At 50.0% G+C, this 13,337-nt stretch overlaps 3 protein-coding genes across 3 annotated transcripts; 1 reads left to right on the forward strand and 2 right to left on the reverse strand.

Moving 5' to 3' along the window:
- Positions 1–662: 662 nt before the first annotated feature.
- On the forward strand, positions 663–1,464 carry BC939DRAFT_465876 (uncharacterized protein). The gene is made up of 2 exons (XM_051557573.1): positions 663–1,030; positions 1,076–1,464. Exons 1-2 carry the CDS (start codon positions 988–990, stop codon positions 1,375–1,377), a joined length of 345 nt encoding a protein of 114 aa, XP_051407507.1. The 5' UTR covers positions 663–987; the 3' UTR covers positions 1,378–1,464.
- Positions 1,465–6,055: 4,591 nt separating this feature from the next.
- BC939DRAFT_465879 (uncharacterized protein) lies at positions 6,056–6,857 on the reverse strand (the record flags this gene model as incomplete). The annotated part of the gene is made up of 1 exon (XM_051557574.1): positions 6,056–6,857. A coding segment is annotated over one exon (300 nt), but the record flags the coding sequence as incomplete, so codon positions are not given.
- Positions 6,858–9,012: 2,155 nt separating this feature from the next.
- On the reverse strand, positions 9,013–11,689 carry BC939DRAFT_532763 (uncharacterized protein; the record flags this gene model as incomplete). Its single annotated transcript, XM_051561672.1, has 5 exons — positions 11,267–11,689; positions 10,926–11,150; positions 10,277–10,737; positions 9,855–10,086; positions 9,013–9,345 (listed from the first exon to the last, which is right to left on the reverse strand). Exons 1-5 carry the CDS (start codon positions 11,402–11,404, stop codon positions 9,013–9,015), a joined length of 1,389 nt encoding a protein of 462 aa, XP_051407509.1. The 5' UTR covers positions 11,405–11,689.
- Positions 11,690–13,337: the final 1,648 nt, after the last annotated feature.

The raw sequence follows: 13,337 nt of genomic DNA on the forward strand, positions 1-13,337 counted from the left end.
GAGTGCAGGGTTTGACGTTCTGACATGTGCTGGCTGCACCCCCTATCATCTCGTAACCACGCGCTGGCGCTGCTTAAGCCCAACCCACAGATAAATGGCCCTCCGGGTGTCCCCCATGTGTTCGGCTGATTATTCTCCGCGCGATTGCGGTTAGCACTTTCACGTTACCTTTACCGAGCCGCTTAATGAGAGAGGGAGTAAGAGCGTGGGATACCTGCAGGGGTTGCCACCAATTTCAGACACAGCCACCCCAGCGTGCACGTGCCCCAAATCTTTGTTGGCCACACAGCTCTTTTTTTTCTCTTCTCTTTTCTTCTTCACTCCTCACCCCCCCCCCCCCCCCCCCCCCCTCCCTCACTCTCCCTTCTGCACTATTCACTCCCTTCTGCGCTCTTCACTATCTTTCACACAGCGGACAAGACCACCACGGTAAGCAAACAGAGCTACAAAGCTCCTCCTCTTTTCCTTTCCTGCCAACTGGCAACACAACCACAACCACTGCCACTACCACTCCTGCTGCCACTGCACCCCTTGTACCCACTTCTACTGCCACTGCACCTCCTGGTACGTGCTCCACTTCTGTTTCTCGTCCACTGACCACTTGGCCTTGCTCGGTCCTACCCTACCCTGCCCTTCCTCTCCTTCCTTCTGTCCCTTGACAGAGCAGCACCTCTTTCGTCTCTGCTCCCACAACAGACCCCCACAAGGTAGGCAAAGCGCGTCCACACCACCTTCCCTTGCACACAACCAACCTCCTTGCTCACTTGCTGAGCTTTGTCATTAAGGCAGGGGCCCCCAGAGCGTTTTTAGTCCCTTTTCACGTGTCCACGTGGGTGTGCTTTATAAATGCATAGAATATGGCAGCTAGTATCAGTGCCATTTCGTGTGTGCCGGTTTGAAGAAGATTTGTTGCAGCACAACGGCAGCCAGGCGCAGTGCGACGGGTCCTACCACTGACCTACATGTGGATTCCTCACGCTGTGGAGGATGAAGCATTGGGCATGTCGCACAGCATTTAAGTGTGTGCGGGGTGAGGGTAGGGCCTTAGAGCCACGATCCAACAATGGCCCCCGAGTGCTCCATTTAGTGACACAACGGCACACGCCCTTTCTGGTGTTGCACTACCCCCTGTTGCTTCATGTACAGCATGCAAGCGCACCACTCCTTCTGCTCATGGGCATAGTGTGCTGGGGCCCTCTTTTGAGCCCATACGGCGCAGCACACTGGGTAGATGGCAAACGCAATACCGCTTGGGATATTACACAGCGAGCAGCATCCTCTATCTCCACAATTTTCTGCACAGTTGTTCTTCTTTCCGTTTCCACTTCGGATTCTTGTGTGCTCCTTGAGCGCCAAGATGGAAATATGGATGTTTGAAACCGGATGGGTAGCTCGCTGTCCTTTTCTATGTAGTTTGTTTCTCGTTTCTTTTTGTTCTGCTGGTTCTCAGTTCCCCAAGGCAAAGCGAGACAAAGGCGGGGGGATGGGTTGTGGAAGTTAGCGCGCCTTCACAGGCTGTGTGATATTGGCAAGTTACGTCTACAGAGCTAACAATTTCTTTTTTCTTTTGCATGTTCTCTCTCTTTATGGTTGCAAACACAACAACGCGAGCACGATGCGCACTGGACGACACCAAACGGCACCGGAAGGTATTGGACGGTCCTGGTCGGCACCAGACGAGAGTACGACGACACCAGAGTGGCACTGGAACAGCAGCAGGACGTATTCAGGGCGATTGAACCGGATGGTCGAGCAGGGCAGGGCGAATGAACAATACAGTCGAGTAAGGACGGCTTGAATGCAAATAAACAATCATATCACACATAACAAGTGCACGGGCACCAGCAATGCTAACGAAAGTGATGCGGAGCTTGTTGCTTTGGACGCATCGCCATGTTGTTTCTTTCGTCTTCGTCTTTGTCTTCGTCTTTGTTTTCGTCTTTGTTTTCGTTTTCGCGTTCTTTTTTTTTTTTTTTGTTGCCATATCGCGCAAGCAGCTGCTACGAACAGCATCCCATGGTCTTGCAGTCTATCATGGCCAAGCATGGGAATGCTTCTTCGATCTTTTCTGCACAGCTGTCCCCAGAACACAGATATCGCTCTGAAAAAGTTTTCTATTCTCTTTTCACTCTAGCCTCGCATGCCTTGGCTTGCATCAACAATCAACGGTTATCCTCGCTCCTATTCACCGACTGCGTGTTTCTGCTCAGCGGATATCTATCACTTAATGTGATACATACCCATCCTGCAACTGTATCCTTAAACAGGTCTGCATCGGCATCGCCCAGCACTCCTCCGACAACCCGCGTTTCCGTCATACTTGGGTACGCATACACAGATTATTCCATAGTTAGGTCCGGCGCACTTGATCACTTCAGCAAGTACAATCTATTCAGACCAAGAACGATAGTTAACACTCGGTAGGATGTCCTCTTCATGGCGCCTGCGAGCGACAGGGATTGACCAGAAGGCAAGTCTAAGGTGAGCAGAAGGGCCTTATCGGGTTAAACGCTCGCTGCCTGTTCCAGGTGTAGATAAGCTCCTGATATGCTGGGAGGTTCAACTTCAGCAGTGCGCTGAACTGCTGTGGGGACTAGGCGAAGCCTGCTGACACCATGGCATATATATTCGGGGTCCCAAACTTTTGTATGTATGTTCCATTTGTGCTCCGCTGCAATTCCATCTGAAGAGAGTGAGAATGGAGTGAAAACGGAACGGAAAGCCGTTGGAACGGTTGTTGAAGCGGTTCAGACCTTTCCATTTATATTTCATTTGTGCTCTGCTTCAGGCATCACACAGCTTACTTCCTCCTGGCATGCAAAAATGCAGAAATGTAAAAAAACAAGAATGCACAAAAATCCCTTTCACTTGCTCACATCCGCCATCATCCACTCTCGATTTGACGATAGAGTCTCGTATGGAACCTCAATTAGCTCCTACAAAGCACTCTCTAGCGCAGCAGTCGTCTAACATCACTTCCAAAGAAGACGGTGCGTGGCGAGATATCCATTTTTAGGCGCCGTTCAATCGACACCTGATCATATGCTAAACTTGATGTTCCCAGAGTTAAATATGGCCAATGATTTTTTTTTTTTTTACTTTGGAAGAAGCCGGGAAGCCTCAATATGATCGCAAAGGAAAGCGGAGAAGGGTAAGGAGATAGTGGTGACGAACGACGCGCCATATGAAACAGAAGGAAGCTGACACTCTTTGTTTTAATGACTTTGATGTCGATATCTGTTCCAGATGGCTTGAAATCGAATCGAATAGGGCGGTGGTCTTTAGGGCAGGCAACATAAACCGTATAGGAGAAACAACAAGCGCGAAAATGCCTGGAAGGTGCTGACTAACTGTTTCAATACAGTGTCCGATGAACCTTGCAACATTACAGGAAAAGCAATGAGGAGCGCACTTTGAGATATAGATACGGTCTCTTTCAGGTCAAGGCAGCAGTCGACGATACTGAGTTCGATGTTGCCATAGCTGATCTCGCTGGAGAGATCCAGATGGCCAAACAGAACCGGGAGCATATGTGTCACGGCTACGATAGGATGGATGCTATGTTTGGACGAAAGCCGAATGTCGATCTGGCACATGAGGGTTAGTTTGATCAAGCAATGACCTCTGGGAAGACTACTCGAGGATGCAGTGCTACGAAGTCTCGAGAGAAGGATGCAGAGGATGCAGGGGATTTTAAACAACGCTGAGCATGCAGAGAATATTGAGGATGCCACACGTGTCCAGGATGCCGAGGATATTTAGGACAACAAAAAGGCCTGGAGGAGCGCACTTGCGCCTGAAAAACATTTCGTGGGACCTGAGGACGTTGATCTTGGAAGTCCTGGATTCAGTACGAGAAAATGCGTTGTTGCAAATAGAAGGATGATGGCCAGTGTTGATTTTGCCTCGGAAAGCAGCTGGGAGCAGCCTTTATTAACGCTGGCTAGCCCAAGGTTCGGCTCCACGCTCAAACGACGGCTCTTTGATGGATAAAGCTCCCTGAGCAGAGTTTCTAAACAATCCGACGCACGCAGAGCGCCTCCCAAACCGGATGCTGGTTGCTTTCGTCTTCGTTGACATATCTTTACGTGCTATGTACTTTTCGCTTAGTTTTAGAATCCATCGAAGAGAAGAACCTGCAGTTGGAGGAAGAGAAGCCTCAGTCCACACAGAAGGTCGCATCAGGTACGAACAAGCACCAGCTTATGAACAGTATTGTTGATTAAAACAGCCGTTGGGCCAAATTCTGGAGTTCCTTGACGCGGCGAAGAAATTCTTACAAGTACTTTATTATCATGTCGATATCACATCGATATCGCTCCAATAAATTACCCTTTGCGCGATTTGTTTCGAGCGCTGTTTCCTTCAAGCTCTTTCCGTACTGTTATAGCGGTCGCTGTCGTATCAGTTAGGCTGGCGTCGAAGGTGAACATCTTCCGCGTACATCTTTTTCCAAGCATCGCCAAGGAATGCTGGCGTGTTGAGCAGCACACAACATCCCATCGCTCATTCAAACAATGACCGCACATCTTCATTGCGGATACATATCCTCATTTCCCTGAGTAAGCTCCACCGAGATTTCAATACGCCGATACAGTGTTCATCGCGGACACAGGACATAGCCAAGCAATAGTTGAAAGCAGTATTGTCAGGGTGGTTCGCTGCAGGAGACTTAGTATGCAGGGATGAAGTACTTTGTGAGTCTATGCGCAGAGTCAGCAAGGAGGTTCTCGCTGAGTAAGAAGTGCAACTCCAGATTCTTGTATACTTTCATCCGATTGTAGACCTTATAGTCCGCGCAAGTTCCTGGGCAACCCACATGCATCGTCACGTTCTGTCTATCCACATCGCAAACAGTCTGCATGGCAACAGAATTTCTATTAAAAACACCTGTCAGTAAAGATGAGTGATGGGTAGATCATATCTGGCCATGATGCAAAACTCCGTACCTTTTTCTTGTCAAAGTATACTTCTCCATCCATGGCGGGCTCCTGGGATAGAAGTATAGTCATCCCATCAATGAATCCAATGCAACTGGAAAGCCTTCCTCACACATTATTTGACCAATTTCCTCCCTTCATTTCTCGTTCGGCCATGCACTCACTCATGCACGATGGACAACAACGCGGTTATCATTCGCTTTTTGCACAGCGTCATTGTACCTGTTTCAGTCCCAAGCTCAAAGGTCGGCTCGAAAACACCTACTTGTTTCCATAATGTCCAAATCCAGACAAAACGACAGCCAGGTGCCGCTAGGAATCTACCTAGGAGTATGCTGTATTGTTGTGGAACACTGATAATCTCGATTAAGGATACATACGGCAGAAAAGTCCTCTTTCGTAGTGCTAAAAGTCGTGCAACACTGGTTGCTTGAAGGTTGAGAAAGATATTCAGAAGGAAATAAGCTTGTCGATTGCATGGTTGTAGGTAATGGATGGATCGAGAATTCGCAACCATGGCGTAAAGAAGGACTGCGTCTTCTTCCTCTTTTTCCTCGTCATCCGCACTTACAAGGACAATCCACATGCCCAGATCGGCGATGAGCTGCATACGTTCAGGCATGCGAGAACTAAAACAAAGACGAAAACAAAGACGAAGACAAAGACGAAGACGAAAGAAACAACATGGCGATGCGTCCAAAGCAACAAGCTCCGCATCACTTTCGTTAGCATTGCTGGTGCCCGTGCACTTGTTATGTGTGATATGATTGTTTATTTGCATTCAAGCCGTCCTTACTCGACTGTATTGTTCATTCGCCCTGCCCTGCTCGACCATCCGGTTCAATCGCCCTGAATACGTCCTGCTGCTGTTCCAGTGCCACTCTGGTGTCGTCGTACTCTCGTCTGGTGCCGACCAGGACCGTCCAATACCTTCCGGTGCCGTTTGGTGTCGTCCAGTGCGCATCGTGCTCGCGTTGTTGTGTTTGCAACCATAAAGAGAGAGAACATGCAAAAGAAAAAAGAAATTGTTAGCTCTGTAGACGTAACTTGCCAATATCACACAGCCTGTGAAGGCGCGCTAACTTCCACAACCCATCCCCCCGCCTTTGTCTCGCTTTGCCTTGGGGAACTGAGAACCAGCAGAACAAAAAGAAACGAGAAACAAACTACATAGAAAAGGACAGCGAGCTACCCATCCGGTTTCAAACATCCATATTTCCATCTTGGCGCTCAAGGAGCACACAAGAATCCGAAGTGGAAACGGAAAGAAGAACAACTGTGCAGAAAATTGTGGAGATAGAGGATGCTGCTCGCTGTGTAATATCCCAAGCGGTATTGCGTTTGCCATCTACCCAGTGTGCTGCGCCGTATGGGCTCAAAAGAGGGCCCCAGCACACTATGCCCATGAGCAGAAGGAGTGGTGCGCTTGCATGCTGTACATGAAGCAACAGGGGGTAGTGCAACACCAGAAAGGGCGTGTGCCGTTGTGTCACTAAATGGAGCACTCGGGGGCCATTGTTGGATCGTGGCTCTAAGGCCCTACCCTCACCCCGCACACACTTAAATGCTGTGCGACATGCCCAATGCTTCATCCTCCACAGCGTGAGGAATCCACATGTAGGTCAGTGGTAGGACCCGTCGCACTGCGCCTGGCTGCCGTTGTGCTGCAACAAATCTTCTTCAAACCGGCACACACGAAATGGCACTGATACTAGCTGCCATATTCTATGCATTTATAAAGCACACCCACGTGGACACGTGAAAAGGGACTAAAAACGCTCTGGGGGCCCCTGCCTTAATGACAAAGCTCAGCAAGTGAGCAAGGAGGTTGGTTGTGTGCAAGGGAAGGTGGTGTGGACGCGCTTTGCCTACCTTGTGGGGGTCTGTTGTGGGAGCAGAGACGAAAGAGGTGCTGCTCTGTCAAGGGACAGAAGGAAGGAGAGGAAGGGCAGGGTAGGGTAGGACCGAGCAAGGCCAAGTGGTCAGTGGACGAGAAACAGAAGTGGAGCACGTACCAGGAGGTGCAGTGGCAGTAGAAGTGGGTACAAGGGGTGCAGTGGCAGCAGGAGTGGTAGTGGCAGTGGTTGTGGTTGTGTTGCCAGTTGGCAGGAAAGGAAAAGAGGAGGAGCTTTGTAGCTCTGTTTGCTTACCGTGGTGGTCTTGTCCGCTGTGTGAAAGATAGTGAAGAGCGCAGAAGGGAGTGAATAGTGCAGAAGGGAGAGTGAGGGAGGGGGGGGGGGGGGGGGGGGGGGGTGAGGAGTGAAGAAGAAAAGAGAAGAGAAAAAAAAGAGCTGTGTGGCCAACAAAGATTTGGGGCACGTGCACGCTGGGGTGGCTGTGTCTGAAATTGGTGGCAACCCCTGCAGGTATCCCACGCTCTTACTCCCTCTCTCATTAAGCGGCTCGGTAAAGGTAACGTGAAAGTGCTAACCGCAATCGCGCGGAGAATAATCAGCCGAACACATGGGGGACACCCGGAGGGCCATTTATCTGTGGGTTGGGCTTAAGCAGCGCCAGCGCGTGGTTACGAGATGATAGGGGGTGCAGCCAGCACATGTCAGAACGTCAAACCCTGCACTCATGTACGCTGTGTACTCATGAATGCTGCGTAGCTGGGAATAGGATCAACTAGCCTGAACCTTTATGTCTTCCGGTAACGCGTGTTTTGTTTAAGCATTTTCCTCTGCATTTTTTTTGCTATTCGTTCGGGGAAGAAAACGTTGCCGTCTTCAATTATGTCAGCATGTGCAATACCGAAGACCCTTCCAAGTCGGTCCTTGAGTCTGCCATGAGAATAATTGGAGATGAAAGATTCAGGGACGTTTTCAAGCAGTACAAGGAGAATGGTTTTGTTAAGGAAGACGAGATTCATGAGGCTGATGATTCGGACATGGACTATCGGTTTCCTCAGAGGCCAAACAAGGAGAAGATCACTTTTGTTCTCCGCTCTCCCGCCGCTGCCATTCTTCAAGAATACGTATCGCCGGAATCAAGTCCATCAAAAAAGAAGTTGGACGACGCAAAAAGTGTCTTTCAAGACCTTGTCGATGTCGCGGAAAAGTTGCGTCGCATCAATAAATCTAGATTAGAGCATGAGTTAGGGCTCTTTGTAGATAGGCTTTGATTGCTGGAGGATGAGTAAGGAAAAACATACATTGTCGCCTATCTATATATTTTCAATTGGAGTGAATGCTTCAGACCGAAACCACCTCCAGCACGAATGAAAATTTCCGAACGATGTACTTGTACGCCATTGGCTGCTCTTTCAACGACTTCGCCCTGCTTTACTACGCGTTGGACCTCGACTTCACTAGTTCGAGCCTCTGGAACCGGTGGGTGATTGCGTGTTGAGCGTGCTCGCGGCCGAATACTGATCCATGAAATATCTCGCCAAAGCTGCCGAGACGACCAATGAGCTCGAGACAGTGAGATATTACAGTACATACACGGCTTATCGATAACTAATGAGTTCATGACCCATTTGTGAAATGATACTTAGTTGCGCTCTTGACTCCAATCGTTCTCACTTTCAAAGCTTTAATGCTCTCGCTTCATATATTGTTTCCCAAATAGGATTGGACGTTTCTTGGGAAATACCTTTAATAGATGCCTCTCTATGCAAATTGCTGGCTAAGCGCAGGCCGCATGCAGCACTCAATGGCTCAGGCGACTGCTGTCAGCTGAAGTCCGTTAAACCCGCCCCGAAGACAGCGCCGAGCAAGTCATCAGGGTTCTTTGGATCATCAAGTGATCTCAAGTGGCTCATAACCTCCTGCCTTGGTAGCGATTGCATGGAGTGTTGGGTCGCCCAAAGTATGTTTGTGTGTGGGATGATGTAGATCGTCCCATCCACAATGATACCATGCAAAAAGCGCATATACGCTACATCAAGCAACTAGTGGATTCATGAAGCAGACACTCCTCCTATGGTTCCTTGCTGAATTGCGCTGTATCGACTAGGTATTAGGATTTTGTACTTTGAGCTTCAACACCTTACTCCTGCCGTGCACACCCTGCTATCGGACACAAAAGCCTTTCTATCTTTTCTTATTTTTTTATTTTATTTTTCTATTTAATATATACTATCGCTGTATTGTGCAATGTGCTTCTCCAGCAAGGGCGACATGCATCGCTCGAATATACCGGCCACAGCTGTCAGCTCGAATTTTGAGTCTACAAAAACGGCCCCAAAAACAGCCTCGAGCAGATCACCGGCGCTCTTTGTGAGCTTAAGACCCTTCAAGTAGTATAAGAAATTCAGTCCTGGTGGCACCTGCACCTCCGTACCGACTAGGCTGGCTACACGCTTCAGGCTATCCTTCTGGTTCTGCTTTGCCTCGATATGATGGTGGAGCTGTAGCTGGGAGGTCACCACCGCCAGCACATCATTTCTGGCACTCGATGACTGCAGCGTCGAAATCGTGCTATTTACCTTCACTGGGAATCTCCTCGCTCAGTACTCGACGGCAACCAAATCCAGCGCGCAGTCCCCGATAAACTCCAGGCGCTGATACTGGAGCGTGGCCATGTCCAGGGCATACACCAATAGGCGAACGTCTGCCCTATGATGCCCTCCACAGCGTGAAGACGCTCGAAGTCCTGTGTCCGTGGGCGAGGCAATGTGTTTGCCGCTCTTGCTGCAGCATCTTGGAATTCATCCCAAAAATTGCTCCAGAATGTAATCCCCGGTAGAGGGCCAACAAGCACTACGGCTGCAGCCAGAACCTCGTCCCAACCATCCTCAAGGAAAGCTCGCCCCAGCTTAGCCTTGTCCGCCCTTACTTTCGGATTAGCTCGCTGTCTTTTGGAGCCACTACTGCTCGTTGCAGGGTGGTTTTGATTGAGGATTTGATTGCTTACCATGACGCTCGTCTGCGTGGTCAGGCGGCCCTAGCCTAGTGTTAAATCCCGCACGAAAAAGTTGAGAGAAATGACGAACTTGAACACAATGTTGCCGACAGCAGACGTTGCGGCAGGGGTAATTTTGGGAGCAGCAGGTGCTCGCGGCCGGATCGCAGAAGGGGTGACGAGCACGAGGTGGGACGCGTCGCGACAGGAACTCAGCACTACAACGTCCCTGACCTGGTCTTGAGCCAAAGAGGACGACTTTATGTACGCGTAGAGGTCCTCATCCCGCAGTTCGAGCCTATTGTGGGTGTAAAAGAGAGGGAGCGAGAGGGAGAGTGAGAGAGAAAGGAGGAAAAAAAAAAAAAAAAAAAAAAAAAGAACAAGGACAAGGACAAGAAGAAAGAAAAAAGAAAAAAGATAGCGGTTAGATCGACCTTACTGCTTCAACTCGAATCAATATAACGCGCAACAGGCCTTGAAGGACATACCTGACAACCAAACCAAAGTGGATGGCGTCCATGGCAAACTCCTCGTTGGCCTCGGAAGTGACCAGGAGGTTCCTGTCACCTCGGTGGAAGCCCTTGATCGCCTGTTTCTCCCTTGCAGCCTGCTCGCGGCGCCGACCAACATCCACCCTCTTGATTCGGCGACCAGCAAGCAGTGAAGACCGGACGAAGTCCAGACCAAACTCCTGTCCGAATTGCGCCAGGAACTCGCACAGGACGCGCGCAATTACCTCACGCTCAACGAGGACAATCGCGCAGAAGCCATTGGCTTCGTTGCGATATGACTGGAGGATCCTGATCAACCCATCCAGCTTGCCTCGGATCGTGGGGTTCGGTTGCGGCGCATGTTCGAGGTTGTCCGCAATGGCTGTCAAGTCGTCAATCGCTTGACGACTCTCATGAGCCGACGCTGACGCCGTACTCATGGCTCTGGCCTTGAAGTCCTGCAATGCAGGGTGCCATACACTGACTGCACACCATGGGCCGAGGTTTGCGACGGCGTATTCAAACGCCCAAACCACCGACTCGAACCTATGGCGCCTGCAGGCACTTCAAAGCTCATGCTGCTGTACTGTTCACTCTATCTTCTTTCTGGCGTATGTTTGTGCGGATATGGAATCATAGGACTTACCACTCGGACGTGCACCAATGGATGCCTCAGAAGGCTGGTCGCAATCTCCACAGAGGTCGTTATTACCTCGAACTCCATTGAGAGTGCTTGCCACATCTGGGCGTTGGCTGTCTCTGGAGCCGCAGCGCCCTGAACGACTGTGGCTTTGATGCGGTTGCTCTGGTAGGAGCGGCCTAGGCTCGGATCGAGAGCACGCGTGTCTGGCACTACAAACAGGACGATACCCTGCAAAAGAAGACAAGGAGGGACATGATTGAGATATATGTGTGAGTGCGGGTGACCGTAGGTGAGTGTGGAGATAGAGAAGCACATCCAGTCACGGTGCTGATAGGACAGATTACCCGGCCGCGGTGTTCCTGGCGTATCTTTTTAACAATCTGTGTGAGGAGCGGCAGAGCAAGCTGCGCGTCAACACAGACTGGATCGGCTGCCGCAACAATATATGCAGCAATGGTAGGGATGAGTGCGGTGGTGTTCATGATGGTCTGTGGCGGTGGTCGATGAAGATATGTAAAGTGGTTGATGTGATGGTGCTTCTGAAGAGACACAAAGGGCTGGAAAGAAAGAGTGAGAGTGTGTGTGTCAGTGTGTAAGTGTGAGTGTGTGAGTGTGAGAGAGTATGTGGAGCAAAGGTGAAGGGAACCAGGGTTTATATGGCCTGTGCTTCATGCTCTGGGTATATGCACACTCGATGAAAGGCACCCGGAGTTGACGGTGTCCAGGTTTATTCAGTCTTATTCAGTTCAGTTCAGCTTATTCTAGATTTATTGGCTCGTTGGCACTGGCAATGAGAGGAGAGGCACCTGCTGTCCGTGGCTCTGGTGCGACGGGGGCCACTGCATTGCGGACGCGCTTTGGGCTCAAAATGCAAAATCCGAAGATCACTGGACCATAGAATGCTGCAATACTATGGCCACTGTGGAGAATATGAAGAATACCGAGAGTAGAGAGTAATGAGTAGAGCATAAATAGCAGCGGATGACATACGGGACATGAAACATGGAGCATGAAGCATAAGGAACAGCAGGACGGGTGCCAAGAGAAAAGGCGGGGGAGTCAGCTGCTGGGAAATGCTTTTGACAGACGCCAGCTTTTGTCCAGCAGGAAATCCCCTGTACCTGACTCTGTCTCTGTCTCTGTCTCTGTCTCTGTCTCTGTCTCTGTCTCTGTCTCTGTCTCTGTCTCTGTCTCTGTCTCTGTCTCTGTCTCTGTCTCTGTCTCTGTCTTTCTCGTTGTCGATCAGAAATGATCGTTGGCGCACAAGAAGAAGACGAGCAAGTGCGGCAGTCGACCCTCATCGGTGCGACGCGAGAGACGTGTGGATGGAGCGGCACAGGACAAATGAGCAGCACTATCGAGGAAAGCAGCGTGCAGAAGCAGCAGTGATCCATGGGTTGGATGTTGCCAAATGAGGTTAAACCTAACCCAAAAAGGAAACGCCCAATCTCTGATAACGGTTGAGGCAAAAGAACACCAACCTCCTTTTTTTGATATGGAGCTGGGGCCTGTCCCTATACATGGTTCCCACCCTCACCCACGATTCTGTATGCATACACTCCCGTGCAGAAAAGAAAGAAGAGAGAGGGAGAGAGGGAGAGAGGAAGACTGCCTGGACGTTGGTCGCTTCACTTGCTTGCTATTCAATCTGCTACAGGGAGTAAATAGCAGGGTCCCTCTGAGGAAAGACGTATCTTTAATTATTCGGCTTATGGCAGTGGACTCAGCAGACTAGTATACAAAGGCAAGTTCAAGTGAACAGGACCACGACGACAGCAGCAGCAAGAGTAACAGCAAGAGCAACAGCACCAGCAGCAATGGCAACAACGCGTACATCGAAGCTGAGCACGTCCACAACATTGTCGCTCCTGCACCTTTCGCGCATGCAGACAAGAGGCGCAGTCGACAAACTCCACAGCCTGGTTTGTCTAATAGATTTCCTATTCAATAGATCTATCTCTAGCTAAATTGATAAATTTTCTTATGTGCTGCTGTGTTTGCAGTTATGAAGGCTGGCACAAAATCCATGCAGAATAGTTCGTATTCGAGTAGTGCCTTTCAATAGACCTATTCTGTCTCTAATGAATGCATTTCCACGTGTGTCTCGCTCATCATGCGAACGCCATGTACGAACTGGTGGCAAAACACGGGCCTACCTCGACCTGAATGAAACAGACGGCTCTCATCTGCGCGTTCACAGCTGCGCCCCGTACGCGATAGTGCCCAAGGAAAATATGTTTGTTCGGAAATACCATCGTGTGCCTGGCTGAGTGAGACACACGGCACTGTGAGCGTTCATTTCATGCGCACTTGTACTCTAACGTTGCTGCTCACGGACGTTAATGGACCCTGCGCCTCAAGTGCCTTGTGCTTCAAGTGCCTTGTGCTATGCGAAGACAAGGACGAAGGATACCA

The sequence above is a fragment of the Gamsiella multidivaricata genome (genome assembly GCF_025024155.1).
Source record: "Gamsiella multidivaricata strain RSA 2152 chromosome Unknown BC939scaffold_93, whole genome shotgun sequence".
Taxonomy (NCBI): Eukaryota; Fungi; Mortierellomycota; class Mortierellomycetes; order Mortierellales; family Mortierellaceae; genus Gamsiella; species Gamsiella multidivaricata.

Excerpts from the sequence above, each read along its gene's own strand:
- BC939DRAFT_465876 (XM_051557573.1), top strand. The coding sequence starts at position 988 with ATGAAGCATTGGGCATGTCGCACAGCATTTAAGTGTGTGCGGG. Across the intron at positions 1,031-1,075 it reads AGCATTTAAGTGTGTGCGGG|TGCTCCATTTAGTGACACAA; the intron begins GTGAGGGTAGGG and ends ATGGCCCCCGAG.